The 21792-nt window shown below is 32.7% G+C and overlaps 3 protein-coding genes across 11 annotated transcripts; 2 read left to right on the top strand and 1 right to left on the bottom strand.

Annotated features, from left to right (window-relative positions):
- Positions 1-186: 186 nt before the first annotated feature.
- On the top strand, positions 187-7151 carry LOC128155212 (uncharacterized). Of its 8 annotated transcripts, none has more exons than XM_052816816.1 (17): positions 212-331; positions 1347-1423; positions 1813-1917; positions 2459-2548; positions 2650-2788; positions 3276-3348; positions 3834-3888; positions 4008-4099; positions 4198-4255; positions 4660-4685; positions 4778-4924; positions 5011-5069; positions 5223-5292; positions 5395-5452; positions 5572-5667; positions 6396-6436; positions 6524-7149. In XM_052816816.1, exons 3-17 carry the CDS (start codon positions 1843-1845, stop codon positions 6648-6650), a joined length of 1206 nt encoding a protein of 401 aa, XP_052672776.1. In that variant the 5' UTR covers positions 212-331; positions 1347-1423; positions 1813-1842; the 3' UTR covers positions 6651-7149. The 8 variants fall into 8 exon arrangements, with proteins under 8 accessions (XP_052672772.1, XP_052672776.1, XP_052672778.1 ...); XM_052816810.1 differs by having other exon boundaries at positions 215-331; positions 5011-5068; positions 5195-5292; positions 6524-7112; XM_052816811.1 differs by lacking the exon at positions 212-331 and adding an exon at positions 1155-1215 and having other exon boundaries at positions 5011-5068; positions 5195-5292; positions 6524-7112.
- A 1776-nt stretch (positions 7152-8927) lies between these two features.
- LOC128157558 (uncharacterized) lies at positions 8928-13505 on the top strand. 2 transcript variants are annotated; one of them, XM_052820199.1, is made up of 17 exons: positions 8928-9077; positions 9344-9454; positions 9686-9775; positions 9853-9991; positions 10095-10167; positions 10604-10658; positions 10759-10850; positions 10947-11004; positions 11401-11426; positions 11509-11658; positions 11758-11815; positions 12109-12206; positions 12294-12351; positions 12486-12578; positions 12753-12848; positions 13055-13095; positions 13368-13505. In XM_052820199.1, the coding sequence occupies exons 2-17, from the start codon at positions 9380-9382 to the stop codon at positions 13480-13482; spliced, it is 1317 nt and encodes a 438-aa protein (XP_052676159.1). In that variant the 5' UTR covers positions 8928-9077; positions 9344-9379; the 3' UTR covers positions 13483-13505. The 2 variants fall into 2 exon arrangements, with proteins under 2 accessions (XP_052676159.1, XP_052676160.1); XM_052820200.1 differs by lacking the exon at positions 12486-12578 and having other exon boundaries at positions 8929-9077.
- Positions 13506-13969: 464 nt separating this feature from the next.
- Positions 13970-21579, bottom strand: LOC128157557 (outer dynein arm-docking complex subunit 3-like). Its single transcript, XM_052820198.1, has 13 exons — positions 21304-21579; positions 21063-21184; positions 20388-20465; positions 20108-20272; positions 19670-19774; positions 19200-19322; positions 18965-19090; positions 18844-18874; positions 18583-18695; positions 18180-18340; positions 17528-17690; positions 15051-15185; positions 13970-14184 (listed from the first exon to the last, which is right to left on the bottom strand). Exons 1-13 carry the CDS (start codon positions 21392-21394, stop codon positions 13972-13974), a joined length of 1626 nt encoding a protein of 541 aa, XP_052676158.1. The 5' UTR covers positions 21395-21579; the 3' UTR covers positions 13970-13971.
- Between the last annotated feature and the right edge of the window lie 213 nt (positions 21580-21792).

Genomic DNA, 21792 nt, shown 5'->3' with positions numbered 1-21792 from the left:
ATACCCTTGATAGCGATACATTATCATAACACATCTCCAATGAGACATAATGTATTTGCATTTGCGATTCTACAGAAACTTGCATAAATCTTGAACTAGGTCAAGTGATACCCTATCTAGTGTGAAATTGTGACATTTTATATATAAAAAAAAGTTGTCATGAAAAAAAATCCCTTAAACCCCCGTCTTGCTTGGGTTGTTTTACAACGTATACGGACGGGGTTGATACAAGACATCTTTCCAATTATGCAGTCATTATAAGCTGATTTTATTATATTTTTGCACTGTGAACGAAATTTGGATTACAATCAACAGAATACATACAGTTAAGGTAAGTCAAGATATGCGAATGAAAGTAGCGGTTCTCTCGTACTACAAACAACTAGTAAAACATCTTCCTGTTTAAAACCTTTTCATTTTCTTGGTAAGTTGACCTATTTGACCACAATATTGCATATGTAATGTCAAACGCAAAGCAATTCATGCAACGAAATCTATCTATTATTTCTATGTAATAAGCTGGAATTATTTCTATGTAATAAGCTGTCAAAAAAGGAAGAATTCTACTTTTGAAACTTTATAAAATGATATCACACAACACATTTTCACAATACATCCTTAAAAATAGAGAAAAAATTATATAGAGAGCAAAAACAAACCCACAAAAAACCCCTGAACAACATTCCTATCCTTAAAAAAAAAACCCCGAAGGAGTCAACGACTTTCCTCCGCTTGACACTGCAGATACAGGGCGTAAGCCTCAGCCCTATAAGCTCATGGTTTTGCATTACTTTATACTGTCATATTAAATAGATAATTTGTTAATATATGTACAAACACTTAAGTATTCGTAATATAAGATAAAATAACACTTTCTGTATACTAGTATATTGTTCTGCAAACAAAACAAGTAACCCCCCCCCCCCCCGAAAAAACAGCACCCCCCCCCCCCAAAAAAAAACACAAAACAATCATCATTTGTTTATGATTGCGTACAGCTGAATAGATGTAGATCAAATTGATATGGTGCTTGAACGTGTTCATTATCATGATTCTATTATTAGAAAACAACAGGATTAAGTGATAATAAAAAACTAGCCCACATACTTCGCACTTATATATGCATTTAGATATCTAAATGTTTCTCAATTGTAAATGGGAAATCCCCGCAAAATTCAATCAAAGATGTAAACTATGCCCAAGTGACAAGCGAAGGTAAGTTGAATTTGTGGCATTTCAATTTCAACACAGACATGCCTCAGAAACCTCGTATTATGTTAGAAGATAAACCCCATTTCGGTAAAAAAAAAAAAAAAGTTTGGAAAAAAGGTGTTTCGTCGTTATAGGCTGAAACAAACAAGGAAGAAGTTCTTGATGTAAGTATTGAGTTTCCGAAGTTGAAGTCGTTCAGTCGTACACGACAGTAAGTATAATAATATAATATTCCTGGATAAAGGGTCAGTCGATGGTGATTATTTCAATTTTACGAGGTAGTCCAATGTTCACTGCAAATTGTCCAAAAAGAGTACCGGTATTAGGTGCCATCGTAGGAAACCCACGGTCGGTCACGCTTTTTTTCTAATAAGCGCGACCGACCGTGCACGGGTATGACGATGACTAGGTGCATAAGCAGTGGATTTTGTGTTACAATCTACACCACGATCTGTAAACCTTATTTTATTTATCTATATACATTCATAGATAAGTGCAGCAGTACAATCGAATGATTCGGGTCAAAACTTACCTTAGGAGTTTAAAAATCTTACTAGCTTGTTTACATTTGTGCACCATGTATCAATTGTTCATCCGCAGTATTTGCTGCCTACCCGGGTCCTCGTCTAAATGGAGGAAGGAAATGATGGCGTTGTCCAAGAATTCACTTTATGGAAATCAGGAGGACAACGTGTTATTTTAAAGGTACATTTTTTAATGTATATTTATTTTCTATAACTTCCTGATCCAGATTATCAAGTGACCCCCTTATTTAAAAAAAATCCACTCATTATCATCTTTGTTGCACTGGCGTCGGAAGCAAATTGAAAGTGGGGGGGGGGGGGGGCTAGACTAATCCTCAGAAATATTGAGAAAAAAAGGGGGGGGGGGGCTAGTATGCTTCTGAATCCAACTTCTCAATCTTTCAAGGTAAATTTAGGAACAATAATCTTTCCTGCGAGAAAAAGGGGGGGGGGGGGGGCTGAACCCTCTATCATGCTATGTTTCTAATGGTTAGGTATACCTTTGCAAAAAAAGTGGGGGGGGGGGGGGGGCTAAGCCCCCCCCCCCCCCCCTTGCCCACCCGGTTCCGTCGCCTATGTTTGTTGTTTTATTAAGTGTACTGAGATTTGAATATGAAATGCATTGTACATGTTAACTAAACAACGAGGAAAATTATGAATCTATTTCAAGAACCCAATTAAGAGTAAATGGTGTTTAAAGTTCAACTGTGTGCTTGTTTCAGATTGACTCGGAACAAGGGAACGTAAAGTACATAAGGAAAGGACAGGTTAAACACTCGTGTATGATAAAGGACCTAACTGTCACCAACAAGGTTATATACTAATAACGTAACGTTTGTTAAGTGATGATGCATCAACTTCAATTTCAATCAGATACCAGCTAGTTTCTCTATGCTTAAAATATCTCTTGCAGGATGGGTTACAAATAGCTGTCAACATTGAACATCAGCAGAAAATTCTGTCTGCTGAAAATTCTCAGATTAAGGAAGAAATACTAAAAAACATCAAAGAGGCCATAGAGCAACACACGCCTAAACCGAATATCCCCCTAAGTAAGACAATCTAATGTAAGGTCCGTTTTCACACTGCGTGCACCCTGATTAAAGGGTACTTTTGAGTGTGTGTGTATATATATATATATATATATATATATATATATATATATATATATATATAGTGATCTGTCATATGGATGTATATAATGAAAAAAGGTAACTGCTGCAATGTACGGTGCATGCCAACATTTGCACTATAAGTAAGATAACGAATTTTTGGAAAACTTTTAAAATTGTGTGCCTTTTCCAAAACTAAGAAAGTTGAGGCATGAGGTATTTATCAAAACTTTTTTGTCTTTGGTGATTTTGTATTGGTTAAAATTTCAAGTATTCTTTGCTGAATTCAGCTAGATACAGTGAAAGCAAAAACAACCCCCTTACAATATTTTTTTAATTAGAAACTAGTGTATAGAGTGTTCTAAAACAATCAAAACATAGAGTATTTTCCAAACAGTTTGATTAATTTTTAAGTTTTTAATTGCAGATGAAGGATCTCGTACTATAAAAGAAGGATATTTAATAAAGAAGGGAAATGCTGTGATTGAAAAATGGGCCAGGTATGATATATTTTCTTTTATTCTTTTGAAGTGTAAAATTATGCAATGAATGTTGGGCTCGTTGAAATTTTACGTTTATACATGTATAATTATGTTCTACTTTTACGATTTATTCCCAATCAATAAGATTTTCGTGTTTAATACCCATCCTAATATTTCTTCTAATAAATTAATTAATGGAAGAAAATTAACTGATTTATGATGTGTATTGTATGTCTTTTTATTTTATTTTAACCACCGGTGTTCCTCAGAGGTCTTATGAATATATATATATATATCAATGAAACAACCCTTGATGATTGATAGAGACACTAGATTCCTTGAAATGTGTCCTAAATTTTTCCTTTTGAAAATGAAGTTTAAAAGTACAAATACTTGCAACCTGTGTTCATATGAGTGTCCGATATATAAACAATTTTTGACGAGTTGTTGGTCTTGCGAAGTTTCTGATTAAAAGCCGAGTTATATTTTTTGTCCCAATTCAGGCGAAAGATTTGCGTCAAACAAGGTTTCTTGATCTACTACCCCGATCATTCAGAGGTAAAAGTTATATCTTTAAAAAAAAGATTCTAATATTAAGGATTTTAATGATAAAAGACGTGCTTTATTTTTTGAATTTCCGAGGAATAAAAATTAACCAAGCAGTCGTTTTACAACAGAAAATAGTCAAACTTTCACCAGTAATAGAATGTCACGTGGAAGCCGTAGGGACAGACAAGTTCAACGTCATAGTACCGGAAAGAACTTACAGGTAATCAAGATATCAGTATTCCACTTCTTGATAGTTTCAGTCATGGTTTTAGTTTGGATAAAAGCCAATGTAATGTAATAATGATGATTGTTTTGTAGTTTTCAGATCCCAGACACTGTACAGGATAAACAGGAAGAACGAGATGACTGGGTCAGGGTAAGGTTTCTTGATGGCGACGACGAATGATATACGTTCTGGATACACTAGACACTGCAAAACTAAATAGGCGTCATCCTGTTAAATTTCAAGCAACTAAATAGCGTCACTTTATGTTAAAAAGACTATACTGGAATTTACAGTGTATGACACAAAATTAAATCTAATTAGGATATTATTATTACGTAACACATAGACAAATGAATCACACTCTCTCTTTGCATGCGTTTTCTGTTTATTGATACATTGTATTCTTTCAACATGTTCGCTGGGAATACGAACAGTTGCACATTTTAATAAGAGAAATGAAATGGTGTTATATATATATATATATATATATATATATATATATATACATAAAATGCGCTCCTCGTAGAAATTGATTGTTGTTTTTTTTATTTCAGTGCATTAGGATAGCTATAATGGATAGGTAAGTGAATAAAATTAACTAAAAAATTAACTCAGAACACCTATACAAATTTGTTTTTTTTTCTCTTAAATTCTACTTTTATTCTTTGATAGAAAATCACAAAGAGTGGGGAGTCAGAAGGTGCTACCGGATGCTCTGATTAGACATAGCGCCAATCGAAAATCCTTCCCTAAATCACCCATATTAAAACAAGGCATTCTCGATAAGCAGGGACACGCAACAGTTAAAGTCTGGAAAGAGTACGTAAAGTCAACAAATAACATTCTTGGATAAGGTTGTTTTAAATTATATTGGTTTCGCTAAAATATATTTTTTTATTTTTAAGGCGTTTTGTAAAGGTGGAATCTGGAAAGTTTTCATACGCTCCCCCTGACAAAGTAGAGGTTAGATCACACACAACAATCACAATTATTAAAAAAAAATTAATTTTTATATTTTCATCTATGTCCTGACCATACAATCAGATCAAAACACCTATCCTTATACGGATTTGATGTATTTTTTAATAGAATACTTTAAATGTTGTGAATCTTCAAGAGAACAAAGTTTCAATAATAGCAACAAAAAATTATGGATTGGATGTGCAGGTTCCAGGCAGGACTTTTCAGTGAGTTAAAAATATAATTGTAATCAGATTGTTCAAAGCTCGGAGTTGCAAATTTAACTACTTTAAATTAAGAAACTAATTTCACTTTGCATCAAACTGCAGTTTTAGGATGCATGCTACAGTTGAAAACAAAGAGGAAGAACATTGGAATTGGATGGAAGTGAGTTTTTTCTTCAATAGTATCTTTTTTACTAATTGCATGAAGAAAAGTAGGAACAGTCTTAATGATACATTTGTATGATAAATATATACAATACTTTTTGAATGCTAATTGTGTAGGCTTTCAACAAAGCATGCTGTTCTAGGACATCTTCTGAGTTACTGGAAGACATAAACAAAGAAAATGGTCATAATGACACTTGCCCGACAGAACAGGTAATACCAGAAATAGTTTGATGATAGATACAAAAATATTCGTGTTTTTTTTCTAGTTTTCATATTAGATTCAGCCAAGTATTTCAATCGTTACTAAATTCTAAATTCCAAAATTGTAAATGCATTATTAAATGCCTATCATTTTGTTACTAAATTATTAAATGATGTGGATTTTGAATCCTTGATAAATTGTTTTGTCGACATGATAGATAAATTATTCCTGGTGCAAGACATTCGTGCATGTATAACACTGCCTGTACCAGTCACAAATCAACAACAGTTAAATAGTCAAACTCCATATTATGCAATTGAACTTTGAAATTCAAAACTTGAAAATTTGAAAACTTTGTATAATTATTATATAATACGGCATTCGATTTTCATATCCTCTTTTTTTCTACATATAAATAATTGTAATTGGTTTTTAACCCCTCTCATCCCTTGCAATATTATCAAAATTATTGCATTGGTTTCCTAGACACAAGAAACGTGTAAATACCACTTTTTAATACATTTTGCTGGATTGTCTTTCTTGACATCACGAAAGTCAATATACAGTTTCCACAGTCACTCAATTTTGTGTGCATTCATTCAACTAAATTTGTTGCGATTCTGGTCAAGTGAAGATCGTAGATCGGGATATTACGCGATATATATGCTGAAAGTACAGAGCTGGCATCAAAATCTTGCATTGATTTTTTTTTACCTCTTTGGCTTCAATGTTGCAGGGTCCCCAGAACACGATGGGCAATGCAGACGATGAAAATAGGTTTGCCAATCTCTATTACTAACTTAAACGTATTATTCTAAAAATTTAATACACATTTTGTTTAAAGTTAATTTTTTTTTATTGCAGCTGTCGATTGACTATTCTGGTACCTCCAGGAGATACATTAAACGTGATCAAAAAGCCAAGTAGGTCGGGTACAAAGAGACCTACCCGAGAGCACCTTAGACGGGAAAGTAAAGAGGAGCCTCCATAAAATAACTTTTTTGGGGGGAGGGGGGATCTAGTGGGTGGCTGTTAGTAACTACTACTACTGATTATTATTGTGTAATCGCCATATATGATATTATATCATATATAGTATTTAAACTATATTTGGATTATAGATTATTTCAGGGACATCTTACAAGAAGTATTTATCATTTTAGTTCTTGTCTATATATCAATTAAAATATCGTAAGTATATTCAATATTAATACAATCTGAACAATTTTGTTTGTTTTACAGAAGTGAAATAATTGTGATTAACATGAGAAAGAAACATTGTTTATTTAATGTGATACTCTTGCATTTGTTCGTTATATATATTGCAATGTTAATTGTACTAAAATTTGTATGCACCAGTTAAAAAAAATTAATAAAAATTCAAAATACCAAATGTTTTCTATTCTGCTTTTAAACGTTTGTCAAAACCAGTTTCATGGTCTCTTCATTCTTCCTAATCGCTTAATTTGATCTGGAGATCGACTGTCTTTTGGTAAATTTATATACAAATGATCAGCAGACAATAATTATTCAATAAATTATCGAAATAGAGATCGATTTTATCGTTTTATTACCCAGATCTGGCTATACACTGGCTCTTAAGGTAGGCATATGCCTTTCAGATACCAAGAGAAGGTTTCAGCATGGATTTTTTTTTTGTATTGATTAAGTGCTGAAATTAAATGTTATCACGCACGGTAGTTCTGTTACATAGGTCTCTGGGCTTGATTTCTAAATAATAGAATGAGATTGTCAAAATTATATGATTATATTGAAACCCATGGTGTTTCATATCAGTATATTTTACTGTAAAAAACATTTGAATCTACCATGACAGACAAATTAATTACCTTTATACACGTACTAGTATATCAAATCAACCAACTTAAGCTTGTACGACTGTAACGGGCTAAGACAATAAATACTAGTAAAGTGTTAATATTTGTTAATAAAACTTGTTTCCACGAATTTTATAAATTCCGCCATAGCGGGATCATTAGATTCTTTAGCTTAAGAATAAAGTGTATCACTCTAAATGAGCCTAATAGATAAGTGAAGGTCAAAATTGTAAACACAAAGATTCAAAAGACATTTACAATACTCTGTAATAATGATAACTATTCAGATGTAAGGTCAGAATGTGCGGAGAATTTTTTTAGTTCCTGGTTTGTTATTTTGTCGATTAGCAATAGATACGTTAGGCTTCCTTTCCTTATCAACAGATAATGGCTTCCTTCCGTTATTTTTAATCGGACGTTTAACTTATCTATTCATTTAATCATTTTTAGATAAAAATTAATATTTTGTTCATATTTTTTAAACCTATAAATATAACGTTCTAATAGTATGTGTCAAATGTAAGGCAATCATTAAAAGAAAAAAAGGAAATCGTAACAAAATTTACCTGCTTTTTAATTAAAACAATACATAACATGTTTGAAAATATAAAAATAAAGAGTTTATAAATTCCTTTTGTACTCAACATATATTGTAATATAAACATAATACTAAGTCAATTGCCCAAAACGGCTACAGAATAACCTTTTAAGTAAGACGAAATCGTAATGTGCAAGATCACTACGAAGGCTTATAGTTCTGATAATTCTAAAATAAACCAAGATGTAAAATAAAAATGAACAGTAACATTGTATTTGGAACTAGCTTGCCTATTTCATTAAAATATTTTATTTCTATATTTTTCATCAAGAGTTGTGCTTCTATATTATAATTGCTATATTATATTTTGAATCCTTAAGATGTTCCTTCCCGACCCCTTAGGTCACTAGGAACCGAAAAAATTCCATACTTCCTCGCTCATACATAGCTGTATATATAGATTTAGAACAATTCGTTTCTAGTATTCTACTATTCACCGATGCTCTTACAAATTCTGGGGGTTTTTTAAATTTAAAATTATATTCTTTTATAAAATATATTGACTATACACTATTTCTAAATTTAATTGATTCATAAGAAAAATGATGTGTGGTATTATCGTTTGAATATATTTTAGACAGATAAGCGATGCTTTGAAGAGAGTAAGCAAATGACCATATTTTATTTGACAGGCGAGAAATGCAACTTCGAAAAATAAATATCGTAAAAAAAAACAACATCAGAATAAAGAAAAAAGTGGACATATAATAATAGTGTCAGATCGTATAATTAACTACAGGGAATTAAATTATGATAGATACTACATTAATATATGCCTTTTCGTATCTAAACGTTTCAATAATAAAACCATGGAATTATAGTAATATTAAATTATCAATATTAATATCAGTAATATCTACCCAGAAAAGGGTTCAAAACCAAGCTTTACGGAACAGACAAGGAAGAAGTTGATATTTGTGTTGGATTTCCCAAACACTGAATCCTACAGTCATACACAGTAGCTAACCCCAGGCGAGTAAGGGTAAGTCGCTTGTGATCAACTTTCACTGAGCTCCCGGTGTTGTCCTACATTTTATTTTATCAAATGAGATTTTTAACAATTATTTGTATTATTTTGGTGAGGCATGGACTTTTATAGTTAAATCTTATTTTACTCTCCTCTATCGGTACTTTGTTTTACTTTTATGTTGTTTAGCAGTACAATGTTTGCTCTGAGAGCTCTAGACCCTTTATGTACACATGAATTTTTAGATGTTTGTGCATCATGTATAAATTGTTTAATCGTAGTATTCGCTGCCTACATCCGGTGCTTTTTCTTTCTAAATGGCGGAGGATGAAGGTGATTATGTCCAAGAATTTTCTTTATTGGAATCGACAGGACAACGTGTTGTCTTAAAGGTATTTGTATATGTATTTTTTTTCTGGAATCAAGATTAGCAGGCGACTTTGTCAAAAAATCCATTCATTAATAATTTCTAACAATTAAGTGAATTTATAGCGTATTTTGCTAGTTCCAACACAGTTTTGTTTCAGCCCTATAAAGCAGAAAAACGTTTAATTTCTTTTGTTTCAGATTTGTGCTGTTTTAGCACAATATGTTTTAATCAAAACATATTTCTTTGGTTTCAGATTAACGTTAAAGAAGGGCACGTAAGATATATTAGGAAGGGAGAGGTTAAACAATCGTGCATGGTACAAGATCTTACAGTCTGTAGCAAGGTAAGATATAGTGGTGATTGAGGTGTTGAAATGAGTAAAGCAAGTATCAATATATACTTATGTCTATTCTCGTACAGAATGATTTAGAAATAGCAGTCAATATTGGGCCACTTGAAAAAATATTGTCGGCTGAAAATTCCCAGAGCAAAGTGGAAACCCTAAAAAACATTGAAGCAATCAAAGAACAACACGCGATCAAACCTAGCATCTACTCAAGTAAGTTGACAGGAAGGTCTTCTTAGCCTTTTCATTTTTATTTATAATTTACACGCACATACACAAAAACCCAATATTTCAGATAAATATTTTTGATTTACAGAAGAAGGATCTTACATAATAAAAGAAGGATTTTTGAATAAAAAGGGAAATACCGTACTTGAAAAATGGGCCAGGTATTAACCAATTATTTTTAAAAAATAACTTGTGCATAATCCTTGAAGAAGGTTACAATTTAGCTTTGGATATGCGTTATAACCAGAAAATACAGCAATTTTATGTGAAATGAAATGAAAATGTTACAAGTAAGAAGACTGTTGAAGATCAGTTATAAAAATACATCGTTATTTTATTTTCCACCTGTGATTTGCCTGATAACTTTTCTCAAGAAAGGAACAATCGGTCATTCGATTATATCTTGTCATGATTAATAGATACTATCTCAAAAAGTGTAAAAGGCTAACCACCCTTAATCCAGTAGCATATACTATGTAATTATATACATGATCTCAGAAACGTTGATTTCATATCAAGAGAGTTAACAATACATGATCAAGTATTTTGACAAAAAAGATTTGCACAGAAATTGGTGAGTGAGTCTTCTTTTTGTAGGCGAAAAGTATGCATCAAACGAGGACTTATAATCTATTACCCAGAGCAATCAGAGGTAAAATCATTCAAATAGTTTGAAATAATTTAAAGAGAATAAAAACCCATCTTTTGCAAATATATATTTTTTTTTAAATTTAAAATAATTTTGATTTCAGAAAACGATTAAACTTGAGCCTATTATAGAATGTCATGTGGAGGCCATAGGGACAGACAAGTTCAACGTCACAGTACCGGAAAGAACTTACAGGTAAAATCAAAAGATATAATTTTTTATTTATGTCAACTTTTTATGGATATATATAACATATATTGAATAGCTTTCAATGATAGAGACTGTGTCTAGTTTTCAGATTCCAGACTCTGTACGAGACAAAGAGGAAGAACGGGATAACTGGATAAAAGTAAGTTGTTTTTGTGAACAGATACGCTTACGGCAATCACAAACAATAATATCAATTTACTCTTGTAAGGCTCTGAAAAAAAGCTCGAATGTAATAAAATGACGAGTTATTAAAAGTGAAATCAAAATGCACCCTCTTAAAATTAAAGTAGTAACTGGAATAATTTTAAGCTAAAATTTAAGAAACATAAAGTATGCCACAAAACAATATCCTCTACCAAGTCATTACTTCAAACTTGTAGATTAAAGGACAGAAAAGGAATGCTATTATGCTCACACATGCAATGCATTGGAATATTTCTATATTAGTTGTCTTATCGCAATCCTAGAATAAAAATAATTGAATTATTGTGTTATTTTATGGTTTCATAACAAATATTTCATTTTCTCTTTTCAGTGCATAAGAACTGCTATAACTGACAGGTATGGATATTTCATAAGGATTTTATCAAAGAACAGTCAAAGACATTGACTTCTTTCAATTTCGACTTTTATATTTGAATAGAGTCCCACCCCAAAGACCCGGATTTCATCAGGTGTTACCAGATGATGTTATTCGAAAGAGCATCAAACGGAAAACCATCCCCAAATCTTTGGTAGTAAAGCAAGGCTACCTTGATAAAAGGGGAAATGCGAAAGTCAAAGTCTGGAATGAGTACGTTAAGTTGTGATGTAGTTTTTAGAAGTGGTATATTCAGAAATCATAAGGTAAATTATGGCATTTTATGACGTGGTATTCTTTATTTTTTTTCAGGCGTTTTGTCAGTGTGGAAATTGGAAAGTTTTCATACGCTCTCCCAAACAAAACAGAAGTAAATGCACATATGAAATATAATTAGCGTAAATCAATTCTTATACCTCTATCCTTAAATCAGCCTTTTATATTGAAATTATATATATATATATATATATATATATATATATATATATATATATATATATATATATATATATATATATATCACAAAAGTATTTTCTCAGTGTCCGGTACAAATATAATAAAAGAAGTGTTGCTTTTTTTCTTTTATTTTATATATATATATATATATATATATATATATATATATATATATATATATATATATATATATCTTCAATGTTATAGAATACGTTAAATGTGGTCAATCTTCAAGAGGGTGAAGTTTCAGTTATATCCACTAAAACCTATGGGTTTGATGTACAGATTCCTGGCCGAACCTTCCAGTAAGTTGATGATAGGGTCATTGAAAAATTTGTATTTTGAATTGAAAGGGAGTTCAAATGATCATATTTTTTTTATCTATATGACAGTTTTAGAATTCAAGCCAAAGTGGAAAACAAAGAGGAAGAACATTTAAATTGGATGAAAGTTAGTAATTTCACCAGTTTTTACTATAATAAAGCTTTAAAGAAATAAGGTCTGATGACCAGTCTGCTTGATTGTACACATGATTGAGGTATACTGCCAAACTGTAATATAATTTTTTTCATGAATATGTGTAGGCTTTTAACAAAGCATGCTGCTCCACTACATCCTCTGAGTTAATAAAAGGAGAACACGAAGAAAATGACGACAACACAAATAAGAAAGAAAAAGTAACATAAAATATATATGATAACATGTTATATGATTACATGTTACATAACGTGATGGCATGTAATTTCTTTTTTTTAAATTAGATATTATAAAAATGTATGTTTTTTTTCTCTCCATTTTCAACCGCTTTAAACCTCATCATATTGTTGTATATTATTCATGAATATGTGTAGGCTTTTAACAAAGCATGCTGCTCCACTACATCTTCTGAGTTAATTAAAGGAGAAAACGAAGAAAATGACGACGACAACACTAATAAGAAAGAAAAGGTAACATAAAATATATATGATAACATGTTATATGATTACATGTTACATAACGTGATGACATGTTATTTCTTTTTTTTAAATTAGATATTATATAAATGTATGGGTTTTTTTTCTTCATTTTCAACCGCTTTAAACCTCATCATATTATTGTATATTATTTATTTTTAATCAACTTATTCAATTCATTAGGGGTTTGATTTTTACAGGAATTAAAGAGTGTGACGGACAACACTGATGATGATGAAAGGTTTGTTATATTATACGATCAATTATTGTGTGCAGTGAGGTTAAAGCTGCATAGTGCGGAATCGTGTTCGATTGAATAATTGTTTTTGGACAAAGTAAATGTTCAACTAGGATTCGTGAATTGATAAAAACCAAAATATGGGGGGGGGGGGGGTCCATTAGACGTCGCGTAGACATTTTGACTTGTGAATCAGCCCAACAGCGAAAATCATGAATTTATTTTTATTTTTTTTTAAATGAAATCACATTTTTATTTTCTTCCTCTAATTGTAGCTGTAGCGACACTTCGAGAATTCCATTAAAAGGGAGCTTTAAGGAAACTAAACTGGGTTCAACAAGATCGTACCGGAAACACCTCAGAGGCGACAGTTTAGATGAGCACCTCTAAATCCGGTCTTTTATGTTAATCATTTTGAGGGAAAACGGGAAAACATTATCTCTGTATGGATGCAAATCTACATGTTTATTTTTCATATGATATTTTAATGTTGAAAGCATGTAAATGTTTTTTTACATATCACTAGTTAGTAGTTTTCAGTCATCTTAAAGAAAATTCATGATTTTCTTCTTTTGCGAGAAACATCACAAAAAAGCAATCTTTAAGTTTTGGTTCTCGTATTTATTAACGAGGTTGTTTGTATCAAAACTAGTCTTATATACTCTATGCTTTATATATTTTTCTTAAGAATCACAGTAACACAGTCAATAAAACAATAACGTCTGATGTGGTGGTTGTATATTTTTCAAAAAAATGATTTTATTGTACGATCTTCCTTTCTACAAAAACCTGAATGCTGCATAAAAATAAACTAGGTCAAAATATCGCTAGAGCTCTCTGGGTTTTTTTCACCACGTGCAGTTGTTTCCGAAGTGGATGTTAATTTCGTTGCTTCCTTCCCTTCTTCCTCTTAGGCTTGAGCTTGGAGTTCAGTAACTCTCTTCCTAGTCTTTTGATATCATCCCTGGTGAGTAGGCCTTCGTTATCGAGATCGTGATCGAAGCGGAACTCATCTTCATCGCTTCCTTCATCTCTCTCTACGCGGATCCGGACGTTGTCTGGAGTGAGCTGGCTTTCCAGATAATCGTGTAGCTGTTCAAATTGATAGACAGATAACAGTAAGAAAGGGGTCGGATATCGTCCTCGGAAACCCACGCAGTGTCGTTCTAGGTACGAGATTATGAGAAGCGAAACCAAGTTCTAGGTTTTCAATCAGGAAAAACTAAACTGTATTCACTTTTAGTTTGTTGCAAAGTTTTGGGTTTTTTTCCTGAGATGATTGATAATTTAGCGATAAGCATGTGAACGTCATGCTTTATCAACATTAAAAATACTAAAGAAAACCCCAATTAATTTTACTTATAAAAAAGATAAAAATAAAATATGACACCTATACAACATTTACTCATATATATATATATATATAGATATAGATATAGATATATATATATATATATATATATATATATATAAGAAAAACCTCAGTGGTCGGTGAAATATATATAAAACTTAAATAAATGAAAACACATTTTTCATTTATTTAAGTTTTTTATATATATATATATATATATATATATATATATATATATATATATACACGCGCGCGCACACACACACACACACACACACACACACACACACACATTGTATGACCAGGCACCGGGGCCATAAAACTTAGATGAGCTTAGTTGTGATCTAAGTCTCACTTTTACAAAAGAAACATAAAGTGGAAAAGTGAGACTGAGATCAAAAGTGAGCTCGTCTCAGTTATGGCCCCGGGGCCTGGCCCTGGGGCCATAAAACTTAGACGAGCTTACTTTTGATCTAAGTCTCACTTTTACAAAAGGAACATATAGTGGAAAAGTGAGACTGAGATCAAAAGTGAGCTCGTCTAAGTTTTATGGCCCCGGGGCCTGGTGTACAGGTTTACATATACAAATGCTTGATTTGTTTCATACCTTAAACTGGTCTGATGCGTTGGACAATTTTGGCACTTCCTCTCGAATGGCTTGCTTCTCAGCCAGTAGCTCTAGTTTACGGGAACAGTTGGACAAGTCATCTACCGGATCACCCTTACTAAAGTTGTGATAGGGCTAAAGAAACAACAAAATAGATTTATACACATTACAAGGTACTGGTACATGCTGTAAACATGTACTCTAATATTACTGCAATTTTAATTTGTCGATGTAAGTTAGAAACTTCAACCACAGCTAGCTCTATATACTTTACTACCGCCAGTTGCAATTATAAATTCATTTGCTTTCTGCTTATTTAGCAAAAGAGTATTTATTGAATGGCCTTTACTGTCATGTCTTTATTATCTTATATGATATTACTATTAGATACAAACAATATCACTTAATGAATACTGTAGTAAACAAAATATACGAACAATTCAAGATGACAAATCAATGGATGGTGTCAATTCAAACTGGCAATTGGCAGCCAACAGTAACCCTTTTCACAAGATATCTTAAGACTAATTTTTATCGCAAGTGTAAACGTATGTTTTTTGTTCATTTTCACATAAAAATCTAGCAACATTCTAACGTGTAAAATTTGTAACTAAGAGAGCTTATACTCTCTATTATTGTAAAAATAAAAAGAGTAAAATTCAATAACAATGAGCCATAACTGCTGGTAACCATGGAAGGTGGACAGCATTGAAGTATAAGGAGAACATTTCTTTTTTGATAAATGGAACTAGCCACACATGGTAATAAGTTTACTTACTACGATGCACTAAAGGTTACAAGGTTACAACAGAGCACTAACATGTCAGGTACACCAATGGATCATTGCTAATTTTTAAGGGTATTAGTGTGTAGAGCTAGCCTAATTTCAAAAATACTAGCAATCCAAAAAAAGAATTTCCTTTTCGATATGGGGCGCTTTCCATTAACGTTGCCTCGCCTGTGACGTTATCGGGAAACAGTGACGTTGATGGAACGGTTGGCAACGTCACAATGATCCAACGATGACGATTGCAGCTTACAACTGATACTTGTCTTAAAATTTGATCAAGAGATCCTTCGATGCCGGTTAAGGTATACGTTTACTCAGAAAAAAAAAATTCCACTGATGATAATGAAAAACCATCTATTGTGTGTTAAAGACCTATCATGGGAGTGCTATTTTTTACTTTCAAAAAAGTAGGTCAATGACCTACTTTTTGAGATAATGGTCATTGAAATTTTTTTGGAAATTCAAGAAAAGTCCCTAAAAATTTTAAACTATGATTTAAATTTTCTTAAATGTGAAAAAAATTCAAATTGCTAAACTCTTTTAAAAATGAAATACAGTTTATGAATGGCAGTGACACTCAAAAGACACAATGAAATAACTTTTCATTCACAATTGTTTTGAATATTTCAGTCCGAATTTCCTCTATCAGTTTTCGAATTCCTATCCTTTTTTGATTTAATTTTACAAAAAACTGAATGATGATAATACTAAAACATTAATAGCATTAAACTAGGTATATCGACGTTACTCTGCAGGCATAAAAGTTATATGAGGTCAATGATCAAAATTTTGAGATATGGTGTCTTTTATCGTTTTTAGGCATTTTTCAATAATGTTGTATTGTGTGCCATTCGAATATCTTAACGAAAAAGTGAGATAAAACCAACAGAAAATATGCAAAATTATGTTATTTAACAAGTAAAATCTTAACTTTAAATATTACTGTACTACCAAAAATATTTCAGTGAAAAATAAAATCTGAAAATTTTAGTCCGAATTTCCCTGTTTTGCTAAAAGTCCAACTTTGCTTGAGCCTAATTCCATAATATAGTAAAAATATTGAATGGTTTGTCAATACTAATTCATTTCATAAATACTTTTAGTGGTTAGAACAAATTTTACTCATGAAATTGAACTTTATACTAATCCGAATTTGAGAACTCCAACCCTGAGTAAAAAACGTCCTTAAATGGAAAGCACCCCTAATAAATGATTCCTGAGTGTCTTTTTTGGTGCTAGAACCATTATGACGTCACAATTGGTCTAATGAATCTTTTCGCGTATTTGACGGGTTTAAAGGAATAATGTAGAAAATAAAACAATATTTTGACATTCTAAATTTATTCATGGGAAAAGTAATCCCGGAACCTATATTCAATGTGACATCATTTTAAAGAGGAGGTCAAGAGCTTGTTTAACGCCGTTTTTGGAGAGACTGTAGATATATTTCATTAGTCAAAAATGGACAAAACTCCGAGATTTGTTACTTTTATCCTTCATATTTCATAGAAAATGGTTGTTTAAAACATGATTTTTCATTGTGTTTACCAAATATTTAAGCCCCGGTACACCCTATGAAACAAATATATTGTTATGAAGCAACATTAGAAGAACTTATTTCTTGAATATCATAAGCATGTGCGCCTTTCATTTACTAGATCTTGACCTTAACTTATTCAGAACTTACTGGCTTTAGTTTGACATCTTTCAGTTTATCATAAAGTGTGGCAATCCCGAACTGTAGGTCTATCAGTAACTTCTCGTTTTCCTGCATTTCTTTTACAGCCTCTGCACATTTCGTCTCATCTTTTGCTACGAACTCGTGCATGTCATCCACCATCTTTCTACCTCTACTCAAAACAATACAAAACTCCATAGTGATAATAGTTTCAGATCAGTTGCGCATTTTTGTTGGCACTCCAAAATACACAGGGATAGTAACTCAACATCAGTTGCGCAATTTTGTTGGGACTAGTTTACACATTACACATACTAGTACTAGTATAGTCAAGCAATTCATGAATAAGATTCCTTATGAAGTGCGTTTTCCGTGCATCCAATGTACTTTTCTATGATTCCCCAATGACCCACAGAAAAAAATTACTTGTATATCTGATTTTATCAAATCGTTTAAAACATGCTTGCATCTTTTAAATGAATTGTGTCCCAATAAGACCATTTGGAGCAGTGTATTTGCGCGTAAGTAACAACGCATTGGCGCAAAGTGACAATTAATGCTCTAGTGCGAAGTGACAACGCCAAAGCGCGTAAATAACAATGTGCTTATACACGTTTGCAAAAGACCCTATCGGGACACCACATGTATGTACTTTTCTTACTTTGCAAGTTGGCGCTGACTTGTGAACTTCATCTCTTCAAAGATTTTCACGAGCTTCTCGCGTTCCTCCTGAAGTCTGAGTTTTGCTTGCTCTTTCTCTTTCTTCTGTTGAAGCAATCGTTCGTGTGTGGATTCCTGGTTTGTTACTCTGAACACAATGTCCTAAAAGTAAATTTAATACATTCTACTTCTTACATTTTTTACAAGAATATATTGTGCTTTATGATACGGAATCTACAATATGTAGTTCTACAGATTTGACTTCAATCGAATATTGCAAACATGCATACATGCAAATGTCTCCTATGGCCACAAATTAATGTAGAAGTAATATTGTAAACCAACAATTCCTAATAAATACAAATGTTTATATCTCGAATTGTATGTGAAATAGCATTCAATACCTCCATGTCTGACACATTGATGGCGCTTTTGATTTTCTCGAATCCCTCGGTAAGTGTTAACAGCTGTTCCTGCCTCTCAAACTTTTCTGTCTGAAGCTTAGCTGCTTTTGCATCTTAAACCATAATATCGACAAATATTCAAATGCAACTTCAATTCCTACATGATATCTATTATTTGTATACATGTTTTTCTTTTCTCTTAGAAATTACAAAACGAATCATTAATAAAAAAAAAAAGAAGGGACTTTTGTAATAACCTACCCGTATTTTCCATGATGATATTTACTTTCGCCTGAAAAAAAAATGTAAATATCATGTATAACTTTAAAATACATCTATTAATTAACTAATTGGCAATATTATAACTGTAGGAATGTTTTACCCTCTTTTCCACCCTTTCCACCACCGGTTCTCTCCGCCGTTCCACTTCCTTTTTGGTTTCGTTCAGCGTGGCGTCTCGTGCACGTTTTGCTTGGTACATGTCTCTCTCCATGAAATGAAGCTCTTTCTGGAGCACGAAAATTAATTAAAGTACGTAGGCATAAATGTACTTAACTGTATGTGACAAAATTTTGACATTTTTCAACGGGACTAAAATGTTCTAAAATTTGATGTACCTTTGCTTCCTCTTTGCTGTTAACAGCTTTTTTGTTCATTCGCCGTAAGACGGAGATTTCCTGCCGGGCCTGAACCACTGCCGACTCCATGGTGTCCAGACGCGCCGGGTAAAGGCGACACTCCTACAAATGGAAGAGAAGGGAAGGCAGAAAAATTGTACTTTGACTCTTTTTTATGTACATGTTATATTAATAAACCAACCATAGGGCGTGTATTCAGTCAATCACAGAGCAACTGTTACCTCTTTGGTGTGTTGCATAACCGTTATTATTGATTTGAAGAAAAAAAACTTAATTTATAAAAGATTTTATTTTTGTTATGTAGCCATAGGTATCTTTTCTTGTAAAAAGATGCATCTTTTACGGTATTTTACAGTACGTATATAAAAAAAGTTCCTCTTCAAAGTTGAATTTTTCTTTTCTCCATTCTGAACAGTAATAGATTTATAAACTGTTTACACCATATATACCTCTTCCATGTAGCGCATGATTTCCTGATACCGTTTGGTGATGTTTCTGGCAGCTTCGTATTTAATTCTGGCTTTATCCATTTCGTTTTGCAGCCTTCGAATTTCCTGAAAAATATGGATGGAAAATCAAAGACAAATCATGTTGTAAATTTTGAATTTACTGGGTGGGTGTAAATACAAAATTTATAACATGACAACTTGTAATTTTTGTATTAATGTCATGTTGTAAATTTTGTATTTACGCCCATCCAGTAAATTCAAAATTTTCATGACATTTACACCCACTCAGTAAATTCAAAATTTACAACATGACAGACATGTAAGGCATAGATACATGCAATACCATACGTAACTGAGATGGTCAGGTATGCATTAAGTCTTACTTCAAAAATGAATTCCGATTTTATCATACACTTTAAAAAAGCTATATTGTCTCACTCTTTTCCTTTCGAAATCATAGTCCTGTGCGTCTATCTGCATCATCCTATCGAGCCGGGTCTGCATATCCTGGTATCTCTCCTCTCGGTCCGCCTTCTGGTACAGCAGATTGTTGAGGCGCTTACTAGCTTCACAGACCTTCTGGTCCATGGTCTTAATCGCTTCCTGTTCAAAACAGGCACAGTGAAATCAAGAGAGAGAGAGAGAGAGAGAGAGAGAGAGAGAGAGAGAGAGAGAGAGAGAGAGAGAGAGAGAGAGAGAGAGAGAACCATAGACGTACTTCAACTGTGCATCTCTGCATGGACAACAGTTCCTCTCTTCTGTTGTTAAACACTGTTCTGATTACTTCTTCGTCTCCCTAAAACGGATGGGTACTTAAGATAAATACACGAATTACACTGGTATTATGATTATCATATCATGGGTAATGTGCAGTGTATATATGTACTTACTAGTATATAAATTGTACATATAGCTTGATTAGCGTTACAGGCACGTAGCATCGGGGGGGGGGGGGGGGGGGCAGGGGGGGGGGAGCTGCCCCCACTTTTTCTCGCAGCAACACATTTTTTAAAATTTACATATAAAAAATTGAATTATCATGGAGTTGCCCCCCCCACTTTTTGGGAGTATGTAAAAATGATATGAAAATAAGGAAATGAGGAGTGAAATTGAAGTTATATGCTACGCCAGCCCCCCCCCCCCCCCCCCCTTGTCAAGATTGTTTGGATGAGTCTGCCCCCCCCCCCCCCTTTCAAAAACGATACTACGTGCCTGCGTTACTTTTACATTCAAATATGCAACATGTTTATACCGATAAAACTCACATAGATCTACATGTATTTGATAATTCTTCTGGTTTTTTTTTTCATAAATTACCAAATAATAACCGAAGTTTAACAGTCTCCGAGAAAAATTCAGTACACTACATGTACTACAAATCTGAGAAGCTTACATTGATACTCTTGGCTAACTGCACTCTCTTGTTTTTGTTTTCGGATCTTAGTTTGGCAATCAGTCTCTCATAGTATATTTTCCTGGTTTCTGCACTTTCATAACACGCCTTTGCATCTCTTTCTGTTATAAAGTTTTTAAAAATATAAATTTCTTTTTAAACTGACCTTGACGTATTACTTTTTTTTTTCTATCAAACAACGCTAATGAATTTATTTTGAGTCGTTTTTTCATAATCATACCTTTAAGATGAATTTTCCCCCTGAGTTCCTCAATTTGATCTAGCGCTGTTTGGGTGGTCTCCAAAGACGGCAACGTATTATCTTGCTGCATGATTAATTACTTGAAGTGCTCAATCCAAACCTCTAGAGACATCCGGCCGAAAAAGGTCTTCCTGTTATTTGTGGGTTTCTACGAAACTAGCGTAAAACACAACGTCATAGTAATTAATTTTAGCGTCAAACGGAACGTACGTTAACGTAAAACTATACATAACGTCATAAGTCATTTCTCTTTTCTACAATGTGTTTCAGAAAATGAATGGTCTTGGTTTTTGTTTTTTCGGGGATTTTTATTTAACTAAATATGAAACAACTTCCGAGTTTTAATTTAAAAAATGCAACAGGGTTCCTCATATTCTGAGTATTTATAGATATTAACGGGTTATCATGTAAGCTATATGCCCAAAAGAAACCCCCACAGTGTTGAAATGACTTGTCCGTAAGATAATT

The sequence above is a fragment of the Crassostrea angulata genome, chromosome 7 (assembly GCF_025612915.1).
Source record: "Crassostrea angulata isolate pt1a10 chromosome 7, ASM2561291v2, whole genome shotgun sequence".
Lineage (NCBI taxonomy): Eukaryota > Metazoa > Mollusca > Bivalvia > Ostreida > Ostreidae > Magallana > Magallana angulata.
This window is presented reverse-complemented; position numbering and strand designations above follow the sequence as displayed.